This window comes from Amblyomma americanum, chromosome 5, assembly GCF_052857255.1.
Source record: "Amblyomma americanum isolate KBUSLIRL-KWMA chromosome 5, ASM5285725v1, whole genome shotgun sequence".
Lineage (NCBI taxonomy): Eukaryota > Metazoa > Arthropoda > Arachnida > Ixodida > Ixodidae > Amblyomma > Amblyomma americanum.
This window is the reverse complement of record NC_135501.1, coordinates 188,732,846-188,756,364: the sequence shown is the minus strand read 5'-3', so window position 1 is coordinate 188,756,364 and position 23,519 is coordinate 188,732,846. Positions and strand designations below refer to the sequence as shown.

Below are 23,519 nucleotides of genomic sequence, written 5' to 3'. Positions count from 1 at the left end.
CACCGTCTCATGGGAACGCGCAGTTATTCTTAGATTACCTCGGTAGATTACACCCCCCCCCCCCCCCCCCCCCGCGCGCGCTCGTGTCGTCCGCCGGGTGGAATGCTCGTTTATTGTGAGGGCTGGTCGGCGTTGGCGTCAGCGTTTCAAGGCCTCTGCATAAAGAACCTTGCAGCCTATTTTGTCTCTTGCATTGCAGAGTTTATTAACGCGATGGCGTTAAAGGCCTCGTTACCCAGAAACTACGGCGTCGGCGTTGTCTCCTATTTAGGAGGCGAATGGGCCACCTAGGACGCGTAACCTTGAGGCGTCATCACAGCCTGCTCGCCGGATTGTCAGCAAACTGCCTACCCTGGCAGGCGGCAGTTAAATTCATGATTGGTCGCTGGGGAAGAGCAGCAACCTGGGTCGCACAAACCCTTACAAAAATTTCTTTAGACAGTCTGTAGACTGTCCATAGACTTCTGTCTATAACCTCTATAGACTCTCTATAGACAAACCCCAGAGTACAGTCTATCGGCAATACAAATCTTATAGACACTCTATAGAGAATCTGTAGATCTATGGCCATACACGTTTAGTACAATTTTGCCTATAGACAGTATATAGACTATGAATAGACAAAAAGAAATATCTGCAGGAAAGCAACAGAGTTTATAAGAAGTCTATAGACTGTCTATCGACAGTTTTATATGGAAAAGCCCGCCGCTGGGAGAACCTGCCATCGCAGGGACGCGGCGCATCGGCTGCACCACTGCGCCAGGAGCGGTATGAGGACTCTCAGGGATCCATTAATGCAAAGTAGAGAATGAAATTCTGCATATGTAGCAATTAACCGATTGCGGTATCGCGTCATACCATTAAGGCGGAGCTTACGTGTCTCCTCCCAGTTTTATATATATACGTGTGTGTGTGTGTGTGTGTGTGTGTGATGTTTTAAGCGTGTGGAGTCTTCATATAGTGCTTCTACAATCCTGTCAGGGCTTATAATAATAATAATAATTGGTTTTGGGGGAAAGGAAATGGCGCAGTATCTGTCTCATATATCGTTGGACACCTGAACCGCGCCGTAAGGGAAGGGATAAAGTAGGGAGTGAAAGAAGAAAGGAAGAAAGATGTGTCGTAGTGGAGGGCTCCGGAATAATGTCGACCACCTGGGGATCTAACGTGCACTGATCATCGCACAGCACACGGGCGCCTTAGCGTTTTTCCTCCATAAAAAGGCAGCCACCGCGGTCGGGTTCGAACCCGGGAACTCCGGATCAGTAGTCGAGCGCCCTAACCACTGAGCCACCGCGGCGGGTATTGAAGGATACACTTTAGAGCAACTCATTATCTCACCTAAACATTGAGATTTGCACCGTTTTCTATCTAAGGATTGCACGCTTGCAGCATTCGGTACTTTGTGTTGTGCAAAGGCACGGAGGTGGATTTATGAAAGAAATATATTATTGACTTTCATGGCACGTCAGTGGATGATAATCACTCGAACCTTCAGTACGCACGTGGTGTCCTATTTCTCTCCAATGCGGGCGTTGTGATAATGCTTACTGAAGAAGATGCGCCGTCATTTGATGGCATTGCAGTTTAGTCAGCGAGCATACAGCGAGGCAATTAGCGGTGCTCATTATGCGAACTCCAGAGTAGGATCGGTTTTAATTAACCTGCACGCCTTAATTGCATTGCACTCTGCATTTCGTAGCTCCACTTTGCATCAAGTGGCGCAGAGAACTGATTCCCAGCTAATTATCTTTCTTTTTATTATTTTTTAAGCATTCACTTCGTATGGTAAGCGATCAGTACCCATTTGAGAACGGTACGCTCTCCGGCTGTTTAAGAGCTCTTCAAAGCAAATTATTTAGGAAATATTCGTTTGTATTCTCCTGTTCTAGCTGCTGCAGAGTAAACTTGTACTTTGTCAGTTCTAACTGTTCGACGAAATAAAACGCTGCCTACAGCAGTCCGTATACAATGAAACATCGCAGTCAACCCGCCAATCAATCTTGACAGCGGGGTACGTCGGGCCGGCTGCACAGTCGAACGACCTGTTTGCGCTCCAAATTCTTCCCTTGACTAAAACAAATGGAAAGAGCATCGTGAAACAGTCAAGAAGACAGGATCAGCTTTGTGAAACAGCTTGTAGCGGGCGACTCAATTGTTTCCAAAGTGGGCGACGTCTCGTCACCGAGCCCGCTGTACATTTCTCACCGGCTTCTGTGTCTATTTTATTTGGCGCGCTAGTTTAAGGATTTATGGCACACCCGCGTCAAAATAATGGAGGGTATGACACACGTCATTTGGCGGGAAACTGTGGTTTTCCGTCCAGCTTCTTCACTCAATAGGTAAATAGCAAAAGAACCTATTTCGTTTGCACGCGGTATTACAAGCCATGGGAACATATTCTCAGCAGTGAATATCAAATAATTTTGGCGACGCAAATATTTGGGGCGTTCGCAAGCTGGCAGAGTAATTCCGCTGCGTTATGTCTTCATCTGCGTTTGACATTTTGTTTAATGTGGCGGAGCTTTAAGGAACGAGTAATGATATAAGTCACTACGTCTATTTTTTTCCCCGCTTTGGTGTATACCCTTACAAAAGTGGTCTATAGACAGTCTATAGACTTATTATAGACTCTATTGCCTTCCTATAGATATTTCCTTTTGTCTATTCATAGTGTATAGACTATCTAAAGACAAAAGTCTACTAAAACTGTATGGCCATAAATCTATACATTTTGTATAGACTATCTATAGGATTTGTATTGCCTATGGGGGCTTCGTCAATTTGTATTGCCTCTGGGCTTCGTCAATATAGAGTCTTAGACTTTATAGACAGGAGTTCATGGACAGCCTATTGGCTGTCTAAAGAAATTTTTGTAAGGGTTACGACATGTAAAGGCTGCAATTAGAGCCTCGTTAACTTTGGCCCTGAAAATCGGGCGTGTGATGGCTTAAACCGAAGATCAAGAACTATAGTGAGGCTTCCGGGCAATATGATATTGTTTAGCTGGTCAGCCAGTGTTTCTTGGTGAGACTGCCAAGCATCCTGATTTCCTTTGTGTTTATAGCATCTCGCTTAAATTTACCATGGGCTGGCGATGCCTCGCAAAGTTATCGACAGCTCATGGCTATGCCGCGTGGTATATATGGAACACGTGGTGTATGTCCCGTCGTTGTTACTGGAACTCTACTCCCTTAAATCATTAATCGCACAGCGCCAATCATGAAGATTGAAAATAAAATGAGTGCACATCACAAGCCCATGTGTTATGCAGCCCTTTCAGTATCATCATTCGTGGTTGTCTCTCTAAAATTAGTAATGTCTGAGCAGCTAGCCGACGGAAATGCAACGGCAAACTCTTCAAAAAATTCCAGAGTTCACGACAATGGAGGGTATACCTACAACCGTCTCTCCCGACGTTACGAGCTTAACGCGCTAATAATAATAATAATAATTGTTTTTTTGGGGAAAGCAAATTGCGCAGTCTCTGTCTCATTTATCGGCGGACACCTGAACCGCGCCGTAAGGGAAGGCATAAAGGAGGGAGTGAACGAAGAAAGGAAGAAATAGGTGCCGTAGTGGAGGGCTCCGGAATAATTTCGATCACCTGGGGATCTTTAACGTGCACTGACATCGCACACCACACGGGCGCCTTAGCGTTTTGCTAAATGTATGTATAAACACGACGCTTGAAAATAAGCGCAATTGTTGCCCGTTATTTCATCCCGTTACATCACTGCTGCTGAAAAAAATCTATATAGATGTTTTTTTTTCGGAGGGGGGGGGTTCGAGGAATATACAAGCGTGCATTACAAAAAAAAAAAGAAGAAACATTATGTGGCTTGAAATTTTGCTTCATTTCCTGCCTTCCAGCTTTCTGCGAATGGCGAAATCCCACGAATTGACGTCACCACCTCTAAACTGGCAGATACAAACAGACAGTGGCAGGCTGCTTACCTGCCCAGTGAGTGATGGGCAACCTGCCCAGGTGTGTATATGTACACATTGCCCATCACTCGGTGGGCAGGTGAGCAGCCTGCCCACCGCGTCAGGCTGTAGCTCAGTTAATCGTGAGAGGTTGCTCGCGAAGAGCAACTTGAATCGCAACCAAACCCAAGCAACCCAAGTCCCACCCGTTGCAGCGCCCACCACAGGAGGGCAGTGGTGGCGCATCGCTTGAGTGCTGCCCCGGAACTGTAGGAATAATCCCAGGGATCTATGAATGTAGAGAATGGCCTATTCCGCGTATATGGACATTAACCTGCTTGGAATGGAAGGGTAGACATTTATTTCGTGACAGAGGCCCGATTCCGACCTGCGCGCTAGGCAACCAAGAAATAACTTTTTTTCCCATTTAGTGTATTGTGCCCGTCTTTACAGCCGGTTGTCGCCTACCCATTATCGCTATCCGAAAAACTACCATCCGTGAATACTAGCTGCGCAAATCGACCATCATTTTTTTTTTTTTTGCTGTACATTGCACTACTTAATTTCCGATCGATTTGTGTCGAACTCAGCTCGAGAGGTTACTACAGCCCGGTGCTGAAACACGGCTGACCGTGTAAAAGACGTAATTTCGCTCGGGGCGCTGCATAATATAGATGAGGCGTGTGGGCTTTCGGGTTTCCAACTGCACTCAGATTCCGGAACCCTCCTCGGCGTTGGAGCATGCTCCGGTCGCGGTGGGTGGTGCTATTTACGGAACCAGAACGGCCGCGGTGTTCCATTATTTCAGCGCCGTCACCCGCACTTCCTCGACAATATATGGGTGGGAGTGCAGGGAAAACGTTCTCGGGTTGAACGTGGCGGCAACATGGCCGTCGTGCATAACTTGTCTGCTCCACCCGCCAGGGGACGTCCTTACTAACACAATGTCCTTGACCGAATCCTTGAACTACACACCGATCCGCGATACTTGGCTTTGCATTTCGTGTTGTTGTTCTTCACGAGCCTTGAAAGTATAAGGAAGGGAGGGTCGGGGCACAAAGTTTATAAACTGTTTATAAGCAGATGATTTATAAAAGGAGTTTGTAAACAAATGAAATGAGGGACGCCGAAGTGAAGGGCTCCGGAAATGTCGACCACCTGGGGTTCTTTAACGTGCACTGACAACGCACAGCACACGGGCCTCTAGAATTTCGCCTCCATGGAAATTCGACCGCCGCGACCTGGATCGAACCCGCGTCTTTCGGGTCAGCAGCCGAGCGCCATAACTACAAAGCCACCGCGGCGGCGAAAAGTAAAAAAAAAAGAAGTCGCTTGTTAGTCCAGCCCTTCCTTACAAAAATTCTCTATAGACACTCTATAGACTTCCTATAGGCTCTATTGCCTTCCTATAGATATTTATTTCTGTCTATTCATAGTCTGTAGACTGTCTACAGACAAAAGTCTACTGAAAGTGTATGGCCATAAATCTATCGATTCTCTATAGACTGTCTATAGGATTTGTGTTGCCTATAGACTCTTCTCTAGGCCTTATCTATAGAGACTCTATATACATTATAGATAAAAGTCTATGGACAATCTATAGACTGTCTAAAGAAATTTTTGTAAAGGCTTGTTCTGTGTTATTCTCTGTCGTGTGTGCGCCTTTTTTGGGTGTGTGGAGGCGGATGGGTGGGAGGCTGGTTACATCCCTTTTGAACATGCATTACCAATACGCCCGCCATTCAGCCTTGCTTCCTCGATTAATCTGAATTTGACCGTTCTAAAAAGTGCGGCGTTACTAAATATACTCTACAGCGGCAGTGTGGTGTCCGTACGCCTATGCAGATCTGAAGGGGAGCCTCTGTAGTAGTTGAAGCCAGAACCCATAGGTGGCGCATACGTCTGCTGTGCATTCGAAAAGTTAACCCTGAGAAATTGCAGGTTTCGAAGGTTACGGTTTTCTAACTGGTATTACCTTAAAGGGGCTGTGAAGGGGGCGCTAATAAAGTTGCGGCATGCCTGGGATATCGAAGCACGCCGCTTCACGAATTGTGTACAGTAAGAATTTTTTAAATGCGCGTTGTAGAAGCTGAGTTATATGTAGTTGAAATTTGAATTTCAGCGTCTTCGCGCCTTTCCCTCTCCTCTCGTCACTTTTTGCACGCTGGAAGGTAGGCGCTCCTTCGCCGACCCCCCTCTGGGAGCGGAGCTTCCCGACCCGCCGGAGCTAAGCGGCTTATTGGCCGCGGCCACGGTAGCCACCTGACGTCTGAAATAATCTAACCAATGGCCACCTCTCACCTTGTCTACGCAGATGCGGGGAACGGAGGAGGGTGCGAGCATGAAAAAGTCACCGGGAAGGGCTCGCCAACTTTGACGCGTGATTGTGGGTCGTCTGCTGCGTGTAGAAGAGTATTATTTGGCTCTGGTTTTCATGGCAACACAGTGCAGTGATTAAGTGAGTTAATGTGCTCTCCTCGGAAGACGTTTCAGAGCCCCTTTAAGGAACTGTGACCACACGCGTGCATGACGCTATACACGACCGTAGCCGGGGTATTAACAAAGCTGCCGTAGATAGCGAGCTTGTGAAACTGTGCGACGCTCTTCGCTCGCACCCTTGCGAAGATTTCCCTTTGACATTTAAACGTTACTGCTTACAAAGTGCACTAAAATGTTCACCAGAAAAGTGTATAAAGTGTCAGTGTAAGCTCTTGAGAAAAGCCGTTTTCCGACGTTCCCGCAGTGGCGATGGGGGAGACATTTCCGAAGACGAAGTCATCTCGACCTGAATGCCCATGTGTCTGAGCAAACACGCACGCGTTAAAAGGCTCTTTCTGCGTTCGTGTTGATATTACCGCGCGAACTTGGCATACAAAGAAGCAGCTCAAAACGAGTGGTCGCCGCGTTGAGCCCGTCTCTTTCGGCGGCATGCCACAGACAGTTAGGAAAGGAAGTCGACTTACATGTCCAATTTTCTGTCGTGTACCTTCATTTAACTGCAAGTGTTTACGAAACCGGCAGTCATATAACGAAAGCACGAACGTGCAGCTCAGCTTAGCGCAACGCCATATTCTCTGCCCCGGCGCGTGAGAGAGGGTCACGTGGGGAAGTCACAGCGTACACATTTGAAAATGTTTTGACAGTCTTTCGCGTTGCTCTCTACGCGTTACGACATTATATTGCTCCTGTGCGGAGAATATGGAGTAATACCCCTGTCACACGGGCACTTGTAAGGCCTTAGAAATTAAGGTCCTTTGCCCCAAAGGCGCGTGACGCGCATCTACACGGCAAAGCGTCGAGACCTTTGCGATAAAGTTCCGTAGCAATAAAGGCGGCCGTCAGCGGCCTTAAAGTTTCTTAAAGGAGCAACCCAGACGGCAGCGCCAGCTAGCGAGCTCAAAGATAAAAAATTGACGCAATTTTTAATTTTGAAACCGTAAAAAAATATCTACTTTATCTTATTCAATGGTTAATTTTGCGTTACAGTGCACTTAACCGTAGAGGAGGCAATGACTAAAGACATCCACACTGCTAAGAAAGGACTTGAACGCTTTTCAGCAGCCGCATCGACACACACGTGCTTGCGCATCTCGCTTTGCTGTTTTTTCTTCGTTTGCTCTTTGTTGAGTGCGTGTTTTGAGTTTGCTTGCGTGCACAAAGACACAAGCAACAAAGCACGCTTCTCGAACACAACGAGGAGCCGAACGGAAAAGTGCGCCTACCGTGGTCGGACCGAGAACGATGAAAAAAAAAAGAAACTTTGTTTCAAAATATCCGTTTCTCACCGTCAGAACGCTCGTTTATTATCGGGATAGCTACTTTTTTCAACATAAACGAAAGCACTCTTAGCTGAAGTGCTACCGTCTGCTTTAATTTCATAATGTTACTAGCGCCGCTTCACACACAGCGGTGACTTTTGGCATTCACGGAGGCCGCGTTCTAGCTCCTTTGGATTTGCCGTGTAGCAGCGTCGCTGCTCCTTTTCGGTTTTCCTCCTTTAGTGCAACAAGACAACTTTACGGCAAAGGCCGAGAAGTCCCGTGTGACAGGGGTATTAATTAGTTGGTACATAGTTTCCGATACGCCATACGCTTTATTTTCCCTTTGCCTTCTCTTGCCTTATTTTGTGTTATGTTTTGTTCATTTTTCGCCGCGTTTTCGTTTCTTCTATTTTGCTTTTCTGCTGCACTGTATCGGACCCGGTGTATGTCCTTCCCACTCCCCTCTTTAATGCCTTCGGGCCCTGAGGGTATTTGAATGAATGAATGAATGAATGAATGAATGAATGAATGAATGAATGAATGAATGAATGAATGAATGAATGAATGAATGAATGAATAAATAAATAAATAAATAAATAAATGTATTTTCTCTTCGGAAATCCCTGCAGCGGAACTTGTCTCCTAGCCACAACAAATGTACCCAGATTCATATTACGTCTGCTTTCAGCGGGGCAGAACTTTACAGCGTGGCGTTGTCGCTTAATTTTGCTCCTCTCCGTGTGCATGCAGCGCCCTCTTTCTCCACTTTTAAACTCTAAACACGAATTAATCGATACGGGAGTAAAAAGGGAGTAAGAGCCCTCTAGCGAACTCTCTTTTAGTTGCAGGGTATTCTGCCCTAATGCCTGTAACAGATTGCCATCACTACCCAAGCAGCACAGGTAATCGGCCCAGCACTGTAATTGGATGGTTTTGATGGACCGACCTTTGCCAATATATTTAGAATATCGGTCCGAAACCTGTGCTGCTTGGGTAAAAATACGAACTACTTGCGGTTGGCATCAGAATCAAATTCCCTCTTCAAGACATGCGAAGTTCTATCGGTTACGAAGATCTGAACCGAGCGTTTCAATCTCCTCTATTTGCTGACCTCAAGACCTCCAGTGCCACGTTTAAAAGCTTCCTCCCATTGCTAACTGCATCAAGTTACTATGCTTTCGGTGGGAGTATGCGTCCGTTGCCAAGAGTAAGCGTTCGGTATATTTAGTGGTCGAAATTTACCCTCGGGCTTGGGCAGCATGTTCTGCCCATAAAAAAGATGTGCGCTAGAGAAGAGGTGACTCTCTTTTTACACCCATATACGCTAATTCGTATTTAGAATGGTACAGCACGTTCACGGTCTGAGGACAAACTGAAGCAGACTAGTTAGGCACGCCCGTCGTTAAAACCAAGGCTTCGTCTCAGTGTTTGGCCACTGCAGTCTGCTGGGTCTTCCATTCAGAGACCGCGGAAATCATTTCCCTTTCCCGTGCCCGCAGAGGTTCACGCTTCCAGGGTGGTTTCAATGATGCCTCGTTTGCCGAACTGTGGTCGCAAGTGCTGTTTACCGTTCGCATAACCGCGTAGAGAGGGCGCTTGAATGAGTATGCGGGTCCGTTGGGACAAAATTATATCGCCATCAGCCGAGTCGGGTCTCCGCTGTACGTCAAATGCATCGCCCAATGACGTCAATTATCCTTGGCTTCAGTCAGCACGCGGACAGCAAGTATATGCTAATCGCAATTTGAAAATAGGTGTAACTCCTCCGTTACGCGCCTCGGCAAAATATATCTGGAATTTCGAGCGTAATGTTCGGACCGGACAGATACTCCATCTTTGCTTCTTCTTCTTCTTCTTCTTCTTCTTCTTCTTCTTCTTCTTCTTCTTCTTCTTCTTCTTCTTCTTCTTCTTCTTCTTCTTCTTCTTCTTCTTCTTCTTCTTCTCTTCTCCTTCTTCTTCTTCTTCTTCTCCTTCTTCTTCTCCGTCTCCTTCTTCTTCTTCTTCTTCTCCTTCTTCTTCTTCTTCTTCTCCGTCTCCTTCTCCGTCTCCTTCTTCTTCTTCTTCTTCTTCTTCTTCTTCTTCTTCTTCTTCTGCTTCTTCTTCTCCGTCTCCTTCTTCTCTTCTTCTTCCTCTCCGTCTCCTTCTTCTTCTCCGTCTCCTTCTTCTTCTTCTTCTTCTGCTTCTTCTTCTTCTCCGTCTCCTTCTTCTTCTTCTGCTTCTCTTCTTCTTCTCCGTCTCCTTCTTCTTCTTCTTTTTCAGCTGCCGCTCTTGAACGGAAGAGAAAGTAAAAGAAGTTGAAGCGTAGAGTGGCGCGTTCGTGTCTGCAATACAATTTCAAAATGCTCTGAACTTGAAGTGACCGACTATCATCCGCCGCGGTGACTCAGTGGCTTTTGAGCCCAATGTAGCCGGTTGACATCCCAGCCGTGGCAGCTGCATATTGATGGAGGCGCGATGCGAGAATTCCCGTGGTCTGTGCGACGTCAGCGCACGTGAAAGAAACCCGGGTGGTGCGAGTTATTCCTGAGCACTCCATTATGGCGTCTGTCATAGCCCACATTAAGTTTCGGTGTGTTATTAAACCCCTCATAACGTGGCTCGGTGTGTCATATTTCGCCTGTTGTAAACTTCTAAAAAGCCACTGGCCCATGTACTGCGATCACGACCTTACCTTGTATTGTCGTATACAGGCATGTTTACGCGAAAGCCAGCAAGCCGATGGATAACACATGAGACAAGAAAAAGTTCCGATCTGCAGTTGAGTAATCAAGCAAATCGCGTCCATCGGTTGTGTGGTTGCTTCGGGCAAGTTTTGCTCTCTCGCTTTCAAAGTGCACTGTGGTCTAGCCGACTTAAAGGTGCACTAAAGAGGAATCTGAACTCGTCACTTTACAGCGGGAAATCTATCTACACATTCCGGGAATTCTTAGAAAGTTCGAATCATTGTCCTGTGCGGCGATTGCCCTGATTAAATCGGATTAAACGTCCCGGCTCCCGCCTTTTTTTGAACTCAACGCGGTAGGTAGGCGGAGTCAACCAACGCCTGGAGTGCCTTTCAGCCACTCTAGTGGAGGCTTCGCTTTCGCTTTTATTTTGTTTTTTTTAGATTTCGTTGAAGCAAAAGTTTCAGTCACAGATGATATAGCCGCAAATTAGGCCCACGGAAATAAAAATACACGGGAACTCTTTGATTTACGTATCACTCCGCCGCTGGCAGAGCGGCAAGCCGCCGCGGGACTGGCTGACGCGAACTCCTCCTACCTACTGCGTTGAGTTAAAAAAAAAAAAAAGGCGGGAGCCGGGACACTTATTCTGATGTAATTAGGGCAATCGGCCGGACAAGACAATAATTCGAAGTTTCTAAGAATGCCCGGAACGTGTAGATAGAGTAGCCGCGGTAAAACGGCGAGTTCAGGTCATTCATTCATTCATTCATTCATTCATTCATTCATTCATTCATTCATTCATTCATTCATTCATTCATTCATTCATACTGCGGTCTCAATGATACCAAGCAGTGGGCGTGTTTTTGTGCAGTTTCAGTAACACAAAAGAATACACGTCCTCTTGCGCTAGACATATTCAGCAGAAAATGGCGGAAAACATAAAAACAAACAACTTGGCATTTCATCGGGTTCTGCGTAATTAGGGCACGCTTGAGTTAACTGCGCGCACCAGCTGCCCGTCCAATAAGCGGGAACCCGGAAGTATTTACGCGGAGACCGAGCTCTCTTTGAGCTTTCTGGGCTTCTCTGTGCATATTGGGAAGCCGAGAGTTTTCAGCGGCTAACTGGAACCAAGTGAACCCGTCTGCACCTGGCCGGGGTTGCTTCCGCTAGGAATGTGCGGACTCTTTTGAATTATGCCGACGAACTCTGACCGAGTTAATTAGCACCGCGAGCTCTTTGCTGACTCATTTGCTTCTCTCGTGGACTTCTAGCTTTCTGCGCGTGGTGTGTGCCTACGTTTTTGCGTTTATTTTGAGCTCCGAAGCCGCTGACACAGCGCCGGGTGAAAAAAAAATGAAATAAGGGAAGTAAAAAAGCCGCACTCGAAGGCACCAGGACGTTATGTTTAGCAAGAACATACGAGCATGCAAGAAAATGACCAGCCTTCAAGTGGCTGTGGATTTTAGGCATAGTGAAAAAAAGAATTAACACGCCAGCAGTATAGGGACGAGTAGGAGAAGACATTCCCCCCTCCCGGGCAGCGATTCAGCCCACAATAGTGAGATTTCGCATACCGGCGGCGTAGCAGGGGAGACGCATACCTGCTTTTTATGTAAGGGAAGTGCGCATGCGCTGTGGCAAGGGCTCGCCCGAAAACAATATCCCAGCGGCCACATAATCCTGACGAAAAACCAAGGACACACCTGGCGCCATGCGGACAAATACCTGGCCACAGTCCACAATTTACTCGCAGATTTACGCAAGCAAGTACACGGGTAAATGTAAATTCTACCCCCAGTCAACCAACCGCGCGCAAATTATGTGGGGATAGCTCAAATCATCGAAAATGAAAAGCAGAGCAACGCTGAAAACATGGACTGGTGGGAGGTATACTGATGCGCAGCTCAGATCCAGCCGTCCAAGTGGCTGCATGCAGTTGTGCTGCGGAGCCGCTGGGGCTCAAGGGCTCCCGTCTGCCTGATACCATCACACTTACCTTTTAAATCCGTATGCACAGAGTGAGTGAACAAACTTTATTGTTCTAATAAAGGAGTCTTGCTGCTTGCCCGAAGATTGCCGATGTCTTCCAGGCTGAGCGTGGTTGGCGCCCGTAGTCCAAGGCACCACTGTCCCTGGCCATCCGGCATGCACAGAAAGTCTTTAACAATAAGAACAACAACAACAAAAACTGGTGGTGCAATAATAATAATAATTGGTTTTGGGGGAAAGGAAATGGCGCAGTATCTGTCTCATATATCGTTGGACACCTGAACCGCGCTGTAAGGGAAGGGATAAGGGAGGGAGTGAAAGAAGAACGGAAGAAAGAGGTGCCGTAGTGGAGGGCTCCGGAAGAATTTCGACCACCTGAGGATCTTTAACGTGCACTGACATCGCACAGCACACGCGCGCCTTAGCGTTTTTCCTCCATAAAAACGCAGCCGCCGCGGTCGGGTTCGAACCCGGGAACTCCGGATCAGTGGCGCAAACGCAGAATGAGAAAATTTGCACGATCCGTCCACAGAAATTGAAACATAAGTCTAGAAGAACATAGGCATAAAATGGCTTAGAATGGCAAAAAAAAAAACCAATAGAGCTACACGTTTTAAAAACAAGTACGACACAAGTACAACAGCCACTGCAATCTAATAAGTAAGGCGGAGCTCACCACCGCCCACATTAAGAGGGGATTTCAAAAGCTCTATGTGTATGCAACAACAGCAGCGACGACTGCAGCGATCTAGTCATGGAGGAAAGAAGTACCTTAGGAGAAGCTCTTACCCATGGGGGCAAGAAAAACTAGGAGTGAGCGTGACGCCACACGCTCAGCTTTCGCAAGCCATCCTCCTCTGACACCGCTGCCTCTTTTCCACGAAGGCCCTTTTGCGCACCGAACCTTGGGAATCAGGCCCTTCATAGTTACCAGCCTGCAAGGCCGATTGATCCGTGATGTTTTTTAGTGCTCATGTTGCTTTCGATTTTATATTCTTATGGCTAGGATTCAGAAATGTCTTGTGATGCTTCCTCCTAGCTTTCTTTTTGAAGCGAAAAGCTTCACTGCGCTAGGTAAAGCAGCCTTCGGATAGGCAGCACAACAGCCTTGAACGACCGTCAGGACAACCAAGGACAGCCGTGTATGACCATATGTGGTAAAGTTATGGTGTCGAACCCTTGACCTTTAGTTGACCTTTAGTTGACCGTTGACATTGGGTGACCTTCAGGTTGACCTTTGACCTTATTAACATCCGATGGGTTGATGTGAAACCACGTGATGACATCCGATGGGGGTGTCTAGACCATGTGGTACCATGTCATAGCCACGTGGTCGTGTGGGTATATACAGAACGGCTGTCGCGAGCGTGTAGTGGAGCTGCCACGGTCGAGCCTCAGACGCTTAGCAAGCGTGCTTGCTTTTCGCTGAATTCCAGGGTTAGCCAAGTTAAGCCACTGCCATTTTTTTTTCCTCCATTCTCCTACGTCACCATTTTTGAAGCCGGAAGTGAGAGCTCCGCATGTCATCTGTCCAGGTATTGGAGTGCCAAGAGCGGCTAGTGTCTCCATTGCTATAGCAATGCCTGGGAATGCGCCGAGCAGTTCACTGCGGCAGCTACTGCGGAAAACCTCTCCCACCTCGATCAGCCGCCGTTGCCGTGACAACGTTCTTGCTCCGATGAATCCCGTGCTTCTGTACGAAAACCACGTCACTTCCGCCGCGTTTTATTTATTTTTTTTGCAGCGCCGCTGGGATAGATGTAGCCTTTTGCTTTGTTTTCTTTCCTACGTAGTGACGGTGCTGATGACGATTATGATTACGATGGTAGTAAAGGCGGTTATTTGAAAAAATTAACTGCGGTTCAACTACTGCTGAACCTGGTTAGAAGAGCGAAAGCTGTGGTGTATCGGGCAAGTAGACGCGGCTTGGCCTCTAACGTTGAGTGCGTTCCACACACTGGATAGGCAGCGCGCTCACCGTGCCATATGGCAGTTACATTAATGGCTGATCGAGAGAGGTTGGTCACTAAATGAACGCTGCGGCTTATTGCTGCAGTGGCGCGCGTCTGCCACAACGCTAATGCATGCTACCCACATCTCTCTCTCTCTCCCCCCACCACCGCGACGTACCTCAGAGCGCGATTGAGGCGTCCACTGCCCCAGGGAGCCAGTTATGCGCCTTACTTTCCTCAAAATCATCGGAGTCTAGAACGCTGTCAACGCCAACGCCAATGAACACAATGAACGCCGGCGCTCTATAGCTTCAGTGCCGCTGCTACAACGTTGTGAATGCCAACGCATGCAGCGCACATGTCACTGGTGTCCACGTCATAATCTCGTTAATTTCTTTCTATTTGACCTTGACTTGACCTTGAGGTGTCTAGGGTAGCATGTGGTAGGACACCATTGTTATACCATATATATAGTCTTGGTTTGACCTCTGGATCACATGAAGGTCAAAACCGCAAGAACCGCGAAATCGTTACGAGGTAGCGTATAGTGAAACTTTCGCTTCAAAAAAGCCCCCTGCCTCAGACACTGGAGTAATAATACTCTCTGTCAGGTTGCACACCTACGCATTTCTATGTCTTTCTAGCTTCCATGAAGCTTCGTTCGTCTTTCGCTCGCTTCTCTCTACAACTCTTTGAAAGCTGGATCGGAATTGCACTTTACCATGGCCGTTTTTCAAGCAACGCGACGCTCTGCCGACATTAATAATAATAATAATTGGTTTTGGGGGAAAGGAAATGGCGCAGTATCTGTCTCATATATCGTTGGACACCTGAACCGCGCCGTAAGGGAAGGGATAAAGGAGGGAGTGAAAGAAGAAAGGAAGAGAGAGGTGCCGTAGTGGAGGGCTCCGGAATAATTTCGACCACCTGGGGATCTTTAACCTGCACTGACATCGCACAGCACACGGGCGCCTTGGCGTTGTGCCTCCATAAAAACGCAGCCGCCGCGGTCGGGTTCGAACCCGGGAACTCCGGATCAGTAGTCGAGCGCCCTAACCACTGAGCCACCGCGGCGGGGCACCGACCTTTTCCCTAAATCGAATATAAACGTGCTGTCCCTGGTGAAGACGTGCCAAAGCCTCTGGGTCTTCAATAACTTGCGTTTTTAAAAGCACGTCCTTATAGAAAGAAAAAAAAATAGCACGTCCTTGACATTTCCTGCACGGCATCATAGATGAGCCGCGAATGAGAAGCTCAGGGTGTCTTTCCTACGTTCCCGACGCTGTGTAGTTTTCCAACGAGATAAGCAAATCTCTTTCACCCCAACTTCTGCCAGTGGTTAAGTGCAAACAAGGCGTTAACATATTCCTCAAAAGATGTTTTACAGTTTCCCAGGCCTTAAAATTTAACGCTTCATTTTTTTTTCTTTTTACGTTTTATTTAGTTTTAGTGCTCCAGCACTTATAGTGGCCACTCCCAGCAGTTATGATGATGATGATGCTAGGTTTTTTGGCGCAAGAGTCCGAAGAGCGCCAAGCACAAGGTTTTTGGTCAGCTCGGGCTGCATTCCCAGCATTTAGCCGTTGTGTTTTTCAGTCTGTTTGTTTGCCTGAAGCCGGTTTTGTGGCAGGCGGCAGCTCAATTAATCTTGAGAGGCTGCTCACGAAGAGCAACCTGGATCGCAACCCAACACAAGCAACCCAAGTCCCACCGATGGCAGCACCTGCCGTAGAGGGGCAGTGGCGCGTCGCTTGACCGCTGCACCAGTGCGCCAGGAGTGGTAGGAAGACTCCCAGGGATCTGTGAATATAGAGAATTACCAATTCCGCGTGTATGGACATCAACCCATTATCGCTATCCGAACAACTGACATTCGTTAACACTGGATCCGAACACCAGAGAAAAAATGAAAACCGAACTCCTAGCGCACCTAATTCGCATTTGGCGTGACTAAACAAGTCGACTATAATTCTTTTTAATTTGCTACTCGATATCTGTCTCTGAGAGAGCCTGACGCGCCCTCTCTCTCTATCTCTCTCTCTCTATCTCTCTCTCTCTCTCACACACACACACACACACACACACACACACACGCACACACGCACACGCGCACACACACACACACACGCACACACGCGCACACACACACACGCACACGCACACGCACACGCGCACACACGCGCACACACACACACACACGCACACGCGCACACGCACACACACACGCACACGCACACACACACGCACACACACACACACACACACACACACACACACACACACACACACACACACACACACACACACACACACACACACACACACACACACACACACACACACACGAACGCACGCAGGCAGGCAACGCACTCACGCACGCACCACGTCGCTGTTGTGCTGGGAAACAATGTTTCCTTCGATCAGGAAGTTCAGTAAGCTTTTGAGATTTCTTAGGCGCTCGCAGGCACTTGACATTTCCGCGAAGTCAAAAGCACGTGGAACAATCTGGCACTTAAGCGGTCCTTTTTCGAACGACTGGACGGTCAGGTGCACAATGAAGTGGACGAGTTCGCGCCTGGACGCAGTAATTAGATTAGAAGTGACAATGCGCTGCTCTTTTCCTTTTTTGTGCCCCAAGATGTCAGCCGCACGTGTGGTGTGGGATGTGTGTATAGACTTCTCAGTTTTGCTTCACTTTTTGAGCTTCCCCGAGTTCCACGGGAATGAAATGGCACCGCCCCAATTATCAAGAAGGCACGTGTCCGCGCTTCGAGAAATTTCAAGGGTCATTGAAAAGCCTTCTCTTAAAGCGAAGAGTCCCTTCGTGTTTTCTATGAGCTGCGCAAAGGTGCGATAAGCTCTAGTTAGTTTTAGTTTTGTTTTGTCGAAAAACTAGTAGTATTTGCCTTTTTTTTTTCAGTAGCGTTTCTACCTTGCGGTTTCTCAGAAATATTATTTCTCTTCAAAGTTCGTTAATTATCACAATTTTTGAGTGCCGGTGACCATTTCGTGCACATTGCTATGGTCATGCAAGAAAGCGAAGTATTGGCGTAATGCCTTTTACATTGGGCAGCTGTGTGTGCTTTTGTTTAATAAAGAGAAAGTGAGGGAGAGATAGGAAAAAAGTAAGAAGAGAGCATGCGCTGTTCCATGGCAGATGCAAAGGCGGTATTATGTTTACCGCTCGATACGTGACTGGTAGTCTTCACAGAGAGAGGTAGGGCGAAGTCGTGGTCACAAAGATCGTTGGAAGCGTTTTCGTCTGCGCTAGAGTGCAATATTATGCCAATAGATACTTGGTTGATCTTGAAGGATTGCAAGAGCAGGCCTTAGGGTACGGACTATGTCTGCTTCTGCTTCCTGTTATGTGATTAATATTTATCACACTTAGGTACCGGCTTATGGCTGAAGCAACCGACCGGAGTTTTATCTTGTCCCGTGTTTAATCGATTTCTGCGAAGAGCTTAGAAATCTAGCTGATTGTACCCGCTCGTCATTTAGAATTAAAAGATCCGTGGTATGGACCCGTGGTATTAAAAGGAAAATTAGAAAGGAAATCAGCGGCACGTGGCGTATGCAATTTCTGCGCGCCAATGCGTTATCGCCCGCGCCGACGCCAAAGCCAGGCCGTGAGATACTCCAGAAACCACTGTCGTCACCATGCGCTTCCCTCCTCCTTTGTCTTTCTCTCTCTCGCAATCAGCATTTTTTCCTCCTCATACCTGATTAGCGCGTGCCGCGCTGGCGGCAGGCAAGGCTGGCTGACAGCGCCTGTGGAAAGAGGAAGCACAGATCGCGCGCGCTCTCGCGAACAACGTAATCGGACGGAGAACGGAAGTGACGTCGCCGCAGCAGGAGCGAGAGAGCGCGCGCCCTGCTTCCGAGGCTACGGTTCGAGGGCGCCACTTCCGCAAGCTGCTCTAGAAAGCAGACGACGAGCGGCGGGCGATCGTCTGTCGCTTTCTCAACGCGGCTGCGGCGTCGACGACAAGCGTGCTTTCGGAGCCGCGTCGCGCCGGTGGTATCGTAAAACTTGCGCTGAGAGCTGTTTGTTCGTCAGTGTCGGTGCGGAAAGCTTCAGTCTCCCTAGTGTGTGCGCGCGGGCGTCCGTGTGTTTCTTGTCTTCCTTTGCACAGCGCCGCCTCTGCGGCGCAGACAACAGCTCATCGAGCTCGCCCCGGGCACTCTTCTGCCGCTGTTTCCGTGCAACAAGCTATGGCATTTGACTTTCAGAAACTGTTACTCAGGCTGATTTTCCACCGCATCTCTTGACCGCTGCGTTGGGGCCGCGCTCGGTTCGTTGTTCCCGGCATTTCCCCGTAGTCTGTCTGTCCGCATCTCCTTCGGAGCGTCGACGCTGCTTCTGCGTTGACCGGCCATCGAGCCCTTCCAGCCCCGTGAGAACACTGGTGTGACACAGCTGCCTGTGGTCGCAGCCAGTGTGACGAGCGCGTTTGCCGCCCTTGACTGCTGCTGTTAGTCGTTCTCTGCGCCGAGCGGAGAACAGCCGTCGATGGACCGGAATCTGGAGATCGGCGGCGGGGAGATGATGATGGTCACGGACACCCAGAAGCTCGTACTGCCTCAGAGCACCGAGAGCCTGGTGCGGCCCGTGGCCTACGGCGGCGGTGACGGCAAGTCGGCGCACTACAAGCGCGTCCTGGGGGTGCGGCGCAGCAACTTTCTGCTCGTGCTGCTCGTGCTGATGGAGATGAGCTTCCTGTGCTTCGGCGCGTTCATGTTCTGCAGCTTCGAAGGACCCGGAGAACAGGAACTGAGGCGGCACCTCAAGATGTTCCGCGCGGCCTTTCTGAGGAACTACTCTTGCCTCAACGGTGAGCCCCAGTTCGGTTGGATCAGGTGTAGCAGGGCAATCTGCATTGTAACGGTGACCACAGGTGGTCTCGCAGCGAGAACTTTCGACTAAGCTCATTGTCTTCTCTTTATTTTTAAAATTTTTGTACTGCTGCAGCTTGAAGATAGCTTAACAAGCACGGTTTTGTTTCACTGAGGCGTGCATTGCATGAAAGACGAACAGAGGAAATACGTGAATGTTTCTACGGCGCAGCGTAGCCGTCTTCAAGCTCGCCAGAGCGCAAGCTCTGTACCGTTCCGTTATTACAATCTTCTTTATATGTGACCGCTGTGACGACGGATTCAGTACACTGCGTTTCCGCAGTTGCCACCGACAAACGTGGCAAATGACCGTACTTTGCGTGATTGCGCACATTTTATTTGTCTCGTCGACCTGACACGACCGTAGGCGAGACCTTTGCTTGTAAAATGTCGCACGCCATGGCGGCCCTTGTCGGGGATCTAAACCATTCCCAGCAATTCTGGACAAAATCATTTTTGAGCGGGAAACCGTTTATGAACGCAATTTTTTCATACAGTGTAACATTTCACTACAGCAATCAATATATCCGCGGATCACCTGACGGCAGTTGTATTATTTTTTTTCTATTCACGTTTTTGCTCCAGCCAAAAGCGTTCCCCATTGGTTTTCTATGGCACTTATCTCTCCAATGCGATCGCTTGAAGCACTTTAAAAGAAAGACTGCTACATATCTGAATAATGGACCACTACCTTCAATGTTTCCATAAAAGTGTCTTACAATTTTCCAAGTTTTTGTCCGAGAAAGCTGGACTTGCAGGACCTCTGGGCGCCGACTAGAACTGGAGCGTTGTCGCGATTATAAGAAAGGGCGGCGAGAGATTAATTCTGCTCCCGAAAATGTCAGACCGACCTTATACCGCCCATCTCGATCATAAATTCCGTATCTGCCTGTGCAAATGTCACGCTGTATAGGGGCCAGCGTTCTTTATGATCGCCTGCGTGATGAGCTTTTTGTTCTATCGCCCCGGACGCTCTACCGCGTTAGCGTGCTGGAACCCCGGAACAGCTGACTCTGTCACGATCGCGCGCCTAGAGTCGGCGCGTGCTGTGTGCTGTCGCAGCGCCGGGCGATTCATCTTGTTGCGGCTGTAGGCTCCCCAACAGCTGCGCAGCCGTTATGCGGCAAAGAACGGCGCTTCCAGAACTGTCCCGCGCCGTTCCGGCTTTCAGCGCGCGAATAATAACCTCGCGTGTACCACGTGGCTACGCGAAAAACCAGGAAACGCTGCTTGCACAGGTCGAAGCACGGCACGCAACGGGAACACATTTCATTTCGAGCGAAAGCTCTACTTCACGACCGAAGCTGTGGAAGCCGCTTCACCGCTGAAGCCTGGCCTTGAATTGACCTCGCGAACCCGAATAAAGTAAATAGATAAAATAAACACTGCCGCGACTGGGGTTTCGAACCCGCGGCGGCGCGAACAGATCAGCTTCGCTGGCCACTGCACGAGAGAACTATTAGGCTATCGCCGCGGCAGGTCACGTGACGCCTCGCGTTAAACTGCAACACACTCTCGCGCTGTGCATTGCACGTCGTAGTCTTCATCTACTAACACTATACTCTCGAACTAATATCGTCGCCAGACGTCCGGACGACCCAGCATAGCAAAACCATGAGCTAACCAAGGCTAAAGACATGCTTTCTCACGTCTACTCTGTTTAACTATACGATAAAACCCTGCCATAAAAAGTTGGCGTGCCGTCAACTGTTACTTCTCCGAGATGGATGAGTTGACTACTTTTTTTTGTTACTAGTTTTCTTATGGACAATGATCCCTTTAGCAGTATTTCAAGTTCTGTGCTTAACTAAAAGCGAATTTGGGCGTTTGGTTGCTAAAAGAGTTTTCTTTCATATTACTAGCATGACTGCGTGTTTTCTTTTTCTTTCTTTCTTTACTCTGCGTCGAAGACATTTACATGGCTGTGAAACCGAAATACGCGAACGACGAAAGGGCAACTCCCCCCCTCATAAACTTTTTCAGCGCGCGTGGCTGTCAGGCTTCCAGGCGTAAGGAACTATTCGGCATCCATCTTCGACATATCTGACGGCGAAATTTGCGGGGACGAAGGCAGCGCAGAAACCACGGGACGAGGAAAGAAGAAACCGCATACGCGTGGCCCTGTCCATATAAAGCATCCGCGATCCTCATTGATCGCTACAGCCTGTCATGTATATCTAGGCCACTGCGCGCCTGAAAGCAATGTAAAGAAAGGAGTAACTGCGCATTCCTGATGCATTCCCGAGAAACTTAGGGGGGCGTAATGATCCCCACCGTGCTCATAGCGAATGCATGAAAGATCTTGCCCATCTTTTTGTTGTTGTTTTTGTTTCATGGAAAGGAGTAGGGCTCTATTCGAAAGGATTGGTACAGTTTTTATATCTTTCCCTTCGTTTTTATGTTTTCCACCATCTCGTCTACACGTGCCCTACATTCACGATTAATGCAGATCACGGTTGGAGGCAGGCGCAGATGTTTGCGATTTGTCTGTTCCTCGTATCCCGTCGTCAATTCCTCCGCAGCTTACACCGTTTTCTTTCTTTTTCTCCTAATTTATATTGCGCATGCGCCAGCTGTTCCAGCTAGATCAACATTGACATATGACAGCGAAGAGCCAGTTGTTGCACGCCCGCTTTGCGTTACAGATTACTCAATGCGCTCAGATAGGGTTTTCCTTTCATATGCCTGTGAAGTGATTAAAAGAGAGCACCGGCTGGCCGTTTTGTACTTAGGCTCGTTAGCTGAAATATCAGTGAGGTGACATTGCTTGATAGGGGCCTGTACTAGGGGAGGGCTTCTGTGATTTAGACCGCCTGGGGGACGTTTAGAGTGAACCGAAATCGCGGTACACGCGGGAGTTCTGGAACGTCGCCTTCGACGAAATGCGGCCACCGGGATTTGAACCGGAGACCTCTTGTTGAGCAGCAGAACGCCTTAACCACCGCTGGTAGCCTTGTACGGAAAGGCTTCCTCGTCATCGTGCCCTCTCTTCCAAAAGACATTGTTAAAGCACAGTGCCCCTCGATTTCTCGTTTCTCCTAAAAAAAAATTGTGAAAAATACGTTGCTTTAAACAGCTAGGGAACAGTGCAGAAAAAGGTGCAGTACTGTCATGAACTGCAACAAGCTGCCACCATATATCCTGCCAAGTTGCGTGTGATGAGTGTCGCGGGAAACACAATTCCGCTAATTTCTCGTGCTCCTTATCATGCGTCTACTGCAGGGCAGTCGCAGGAAATAAACTCAAGCTTCCAGCGTTTTTCTAGGCGACAACCACTGTTGACGCGAACCTAACTGAAGACGGAAGACTTTAGCAAATTGTGAAAAACCAACTCGATCGAGACTTCAAATTTGAAAGCTGGTGAGCAGGCAAACCGTTTACGCTAATTATTCCGCGGTCAGTCGATTTCACGCGTGTTCTACGCATTGGAGCGTCTGAAACAAGACTCCCTACGGTATTTCGACCCCTCGACCTTTCTGGAATCGAGCCCACTTCGTGAGGGTGGGGCCTTTTATTACATTGCCCAGTGCGGAGCGTTCAATACTCGATGAGCCGTCTAGATACCGGGAAAAGTTTCACAAACGTCCGACGATAAAAGAGAACGCGCTGACGCACTCGACGCAAAATAGTCGCACCTGACTCTTGATAGTTGCCCCTGCTTGCGTAAAACGAGATGCTACTAAGACGATAAGGTGATAAGGTTGAAGATATCCTTGCGTTTCGAGTAAAAGCCGGACCGTATATATCCAGCTTGCGTCTCGTCGTCGGAGTCCCGCCCTCTGTCGGAACAGTGCGTATAGTATCGAGTGCGGGTAGCGCTGGCGCGACCCCGCGGGCTTAGACATTACGGGGCTTTCGTCGAGATTAGTCCCTCCGTTGCGCGAGTGGTTGCCGTGGCAACCAGATGGCGACTGCCGCTGATCGCCGGCCTTGATCGGGACCCGCGCGGGATGACGGCGGCGCCGGCCGGTTCGCCTCCGTCTCGGCCCGTGCGCAGAGAAAGCAACAGGTTGTTGCGATGGGAGAGTCGGTGCTACGACGTTCTAGGAGCGGCTAAAGCGCGGCAAGCTTAATTAGGGGGCTGGGACACGCCACCGCTAGAAACAGTATACGAAACAAAAACACTCGAGGATAGGGAGCGGCTTGTATCAACTGACTTTTGGCGGCAAAAGCCCACGCGAATGAGACCGTATAAATATCTGTTGCTGAGCTGTGTTGGTGCGTAGCGAAGAATGCGACAACCAATAAGGAAGCTACAACGAAGTAGGAACACACGACACGAAGTAGTGTGTGTATTCCTCGCGTGGTGTGTCCATTCCTTTGTT

At 48.6% G+C, this 23,519-nt stretch overlaps 1 protein-coding gene across 4 annotated transcripts in view; it reads left to right on the top strand.

Annotated features, from left to right (window-relative positions):
• Positions 1-23,519, top strand: part of LOC144133255 (potassium channel subfamily K member 1-like) — a 140,232-nt gene that overhangs the window by 74,993 nt on the left and 41,720 nt on the right. For 2 of the 4 annotated variants that reach the window (XR_013315019.1, XM_077666175.1), the window contains exon 1: positions 18,221-19,133. The exons of the other annotated variants lie outside the window; for them this stretch is intronic. Coding sequence is in view for 1 of the 2 variants with exons in the window: in XM_077666175.1 (XP_077522301.1) it covers positions 18,812-19,133 (322 nt within the window). In the remaining variant the exon portion in view is untranslated. Of the gene's footprint in view, positions 1-18,220; positions 19,134-23,519 lie in introns of those variants that run through there. 4 annotated transcript variants of the gene reach the window in all.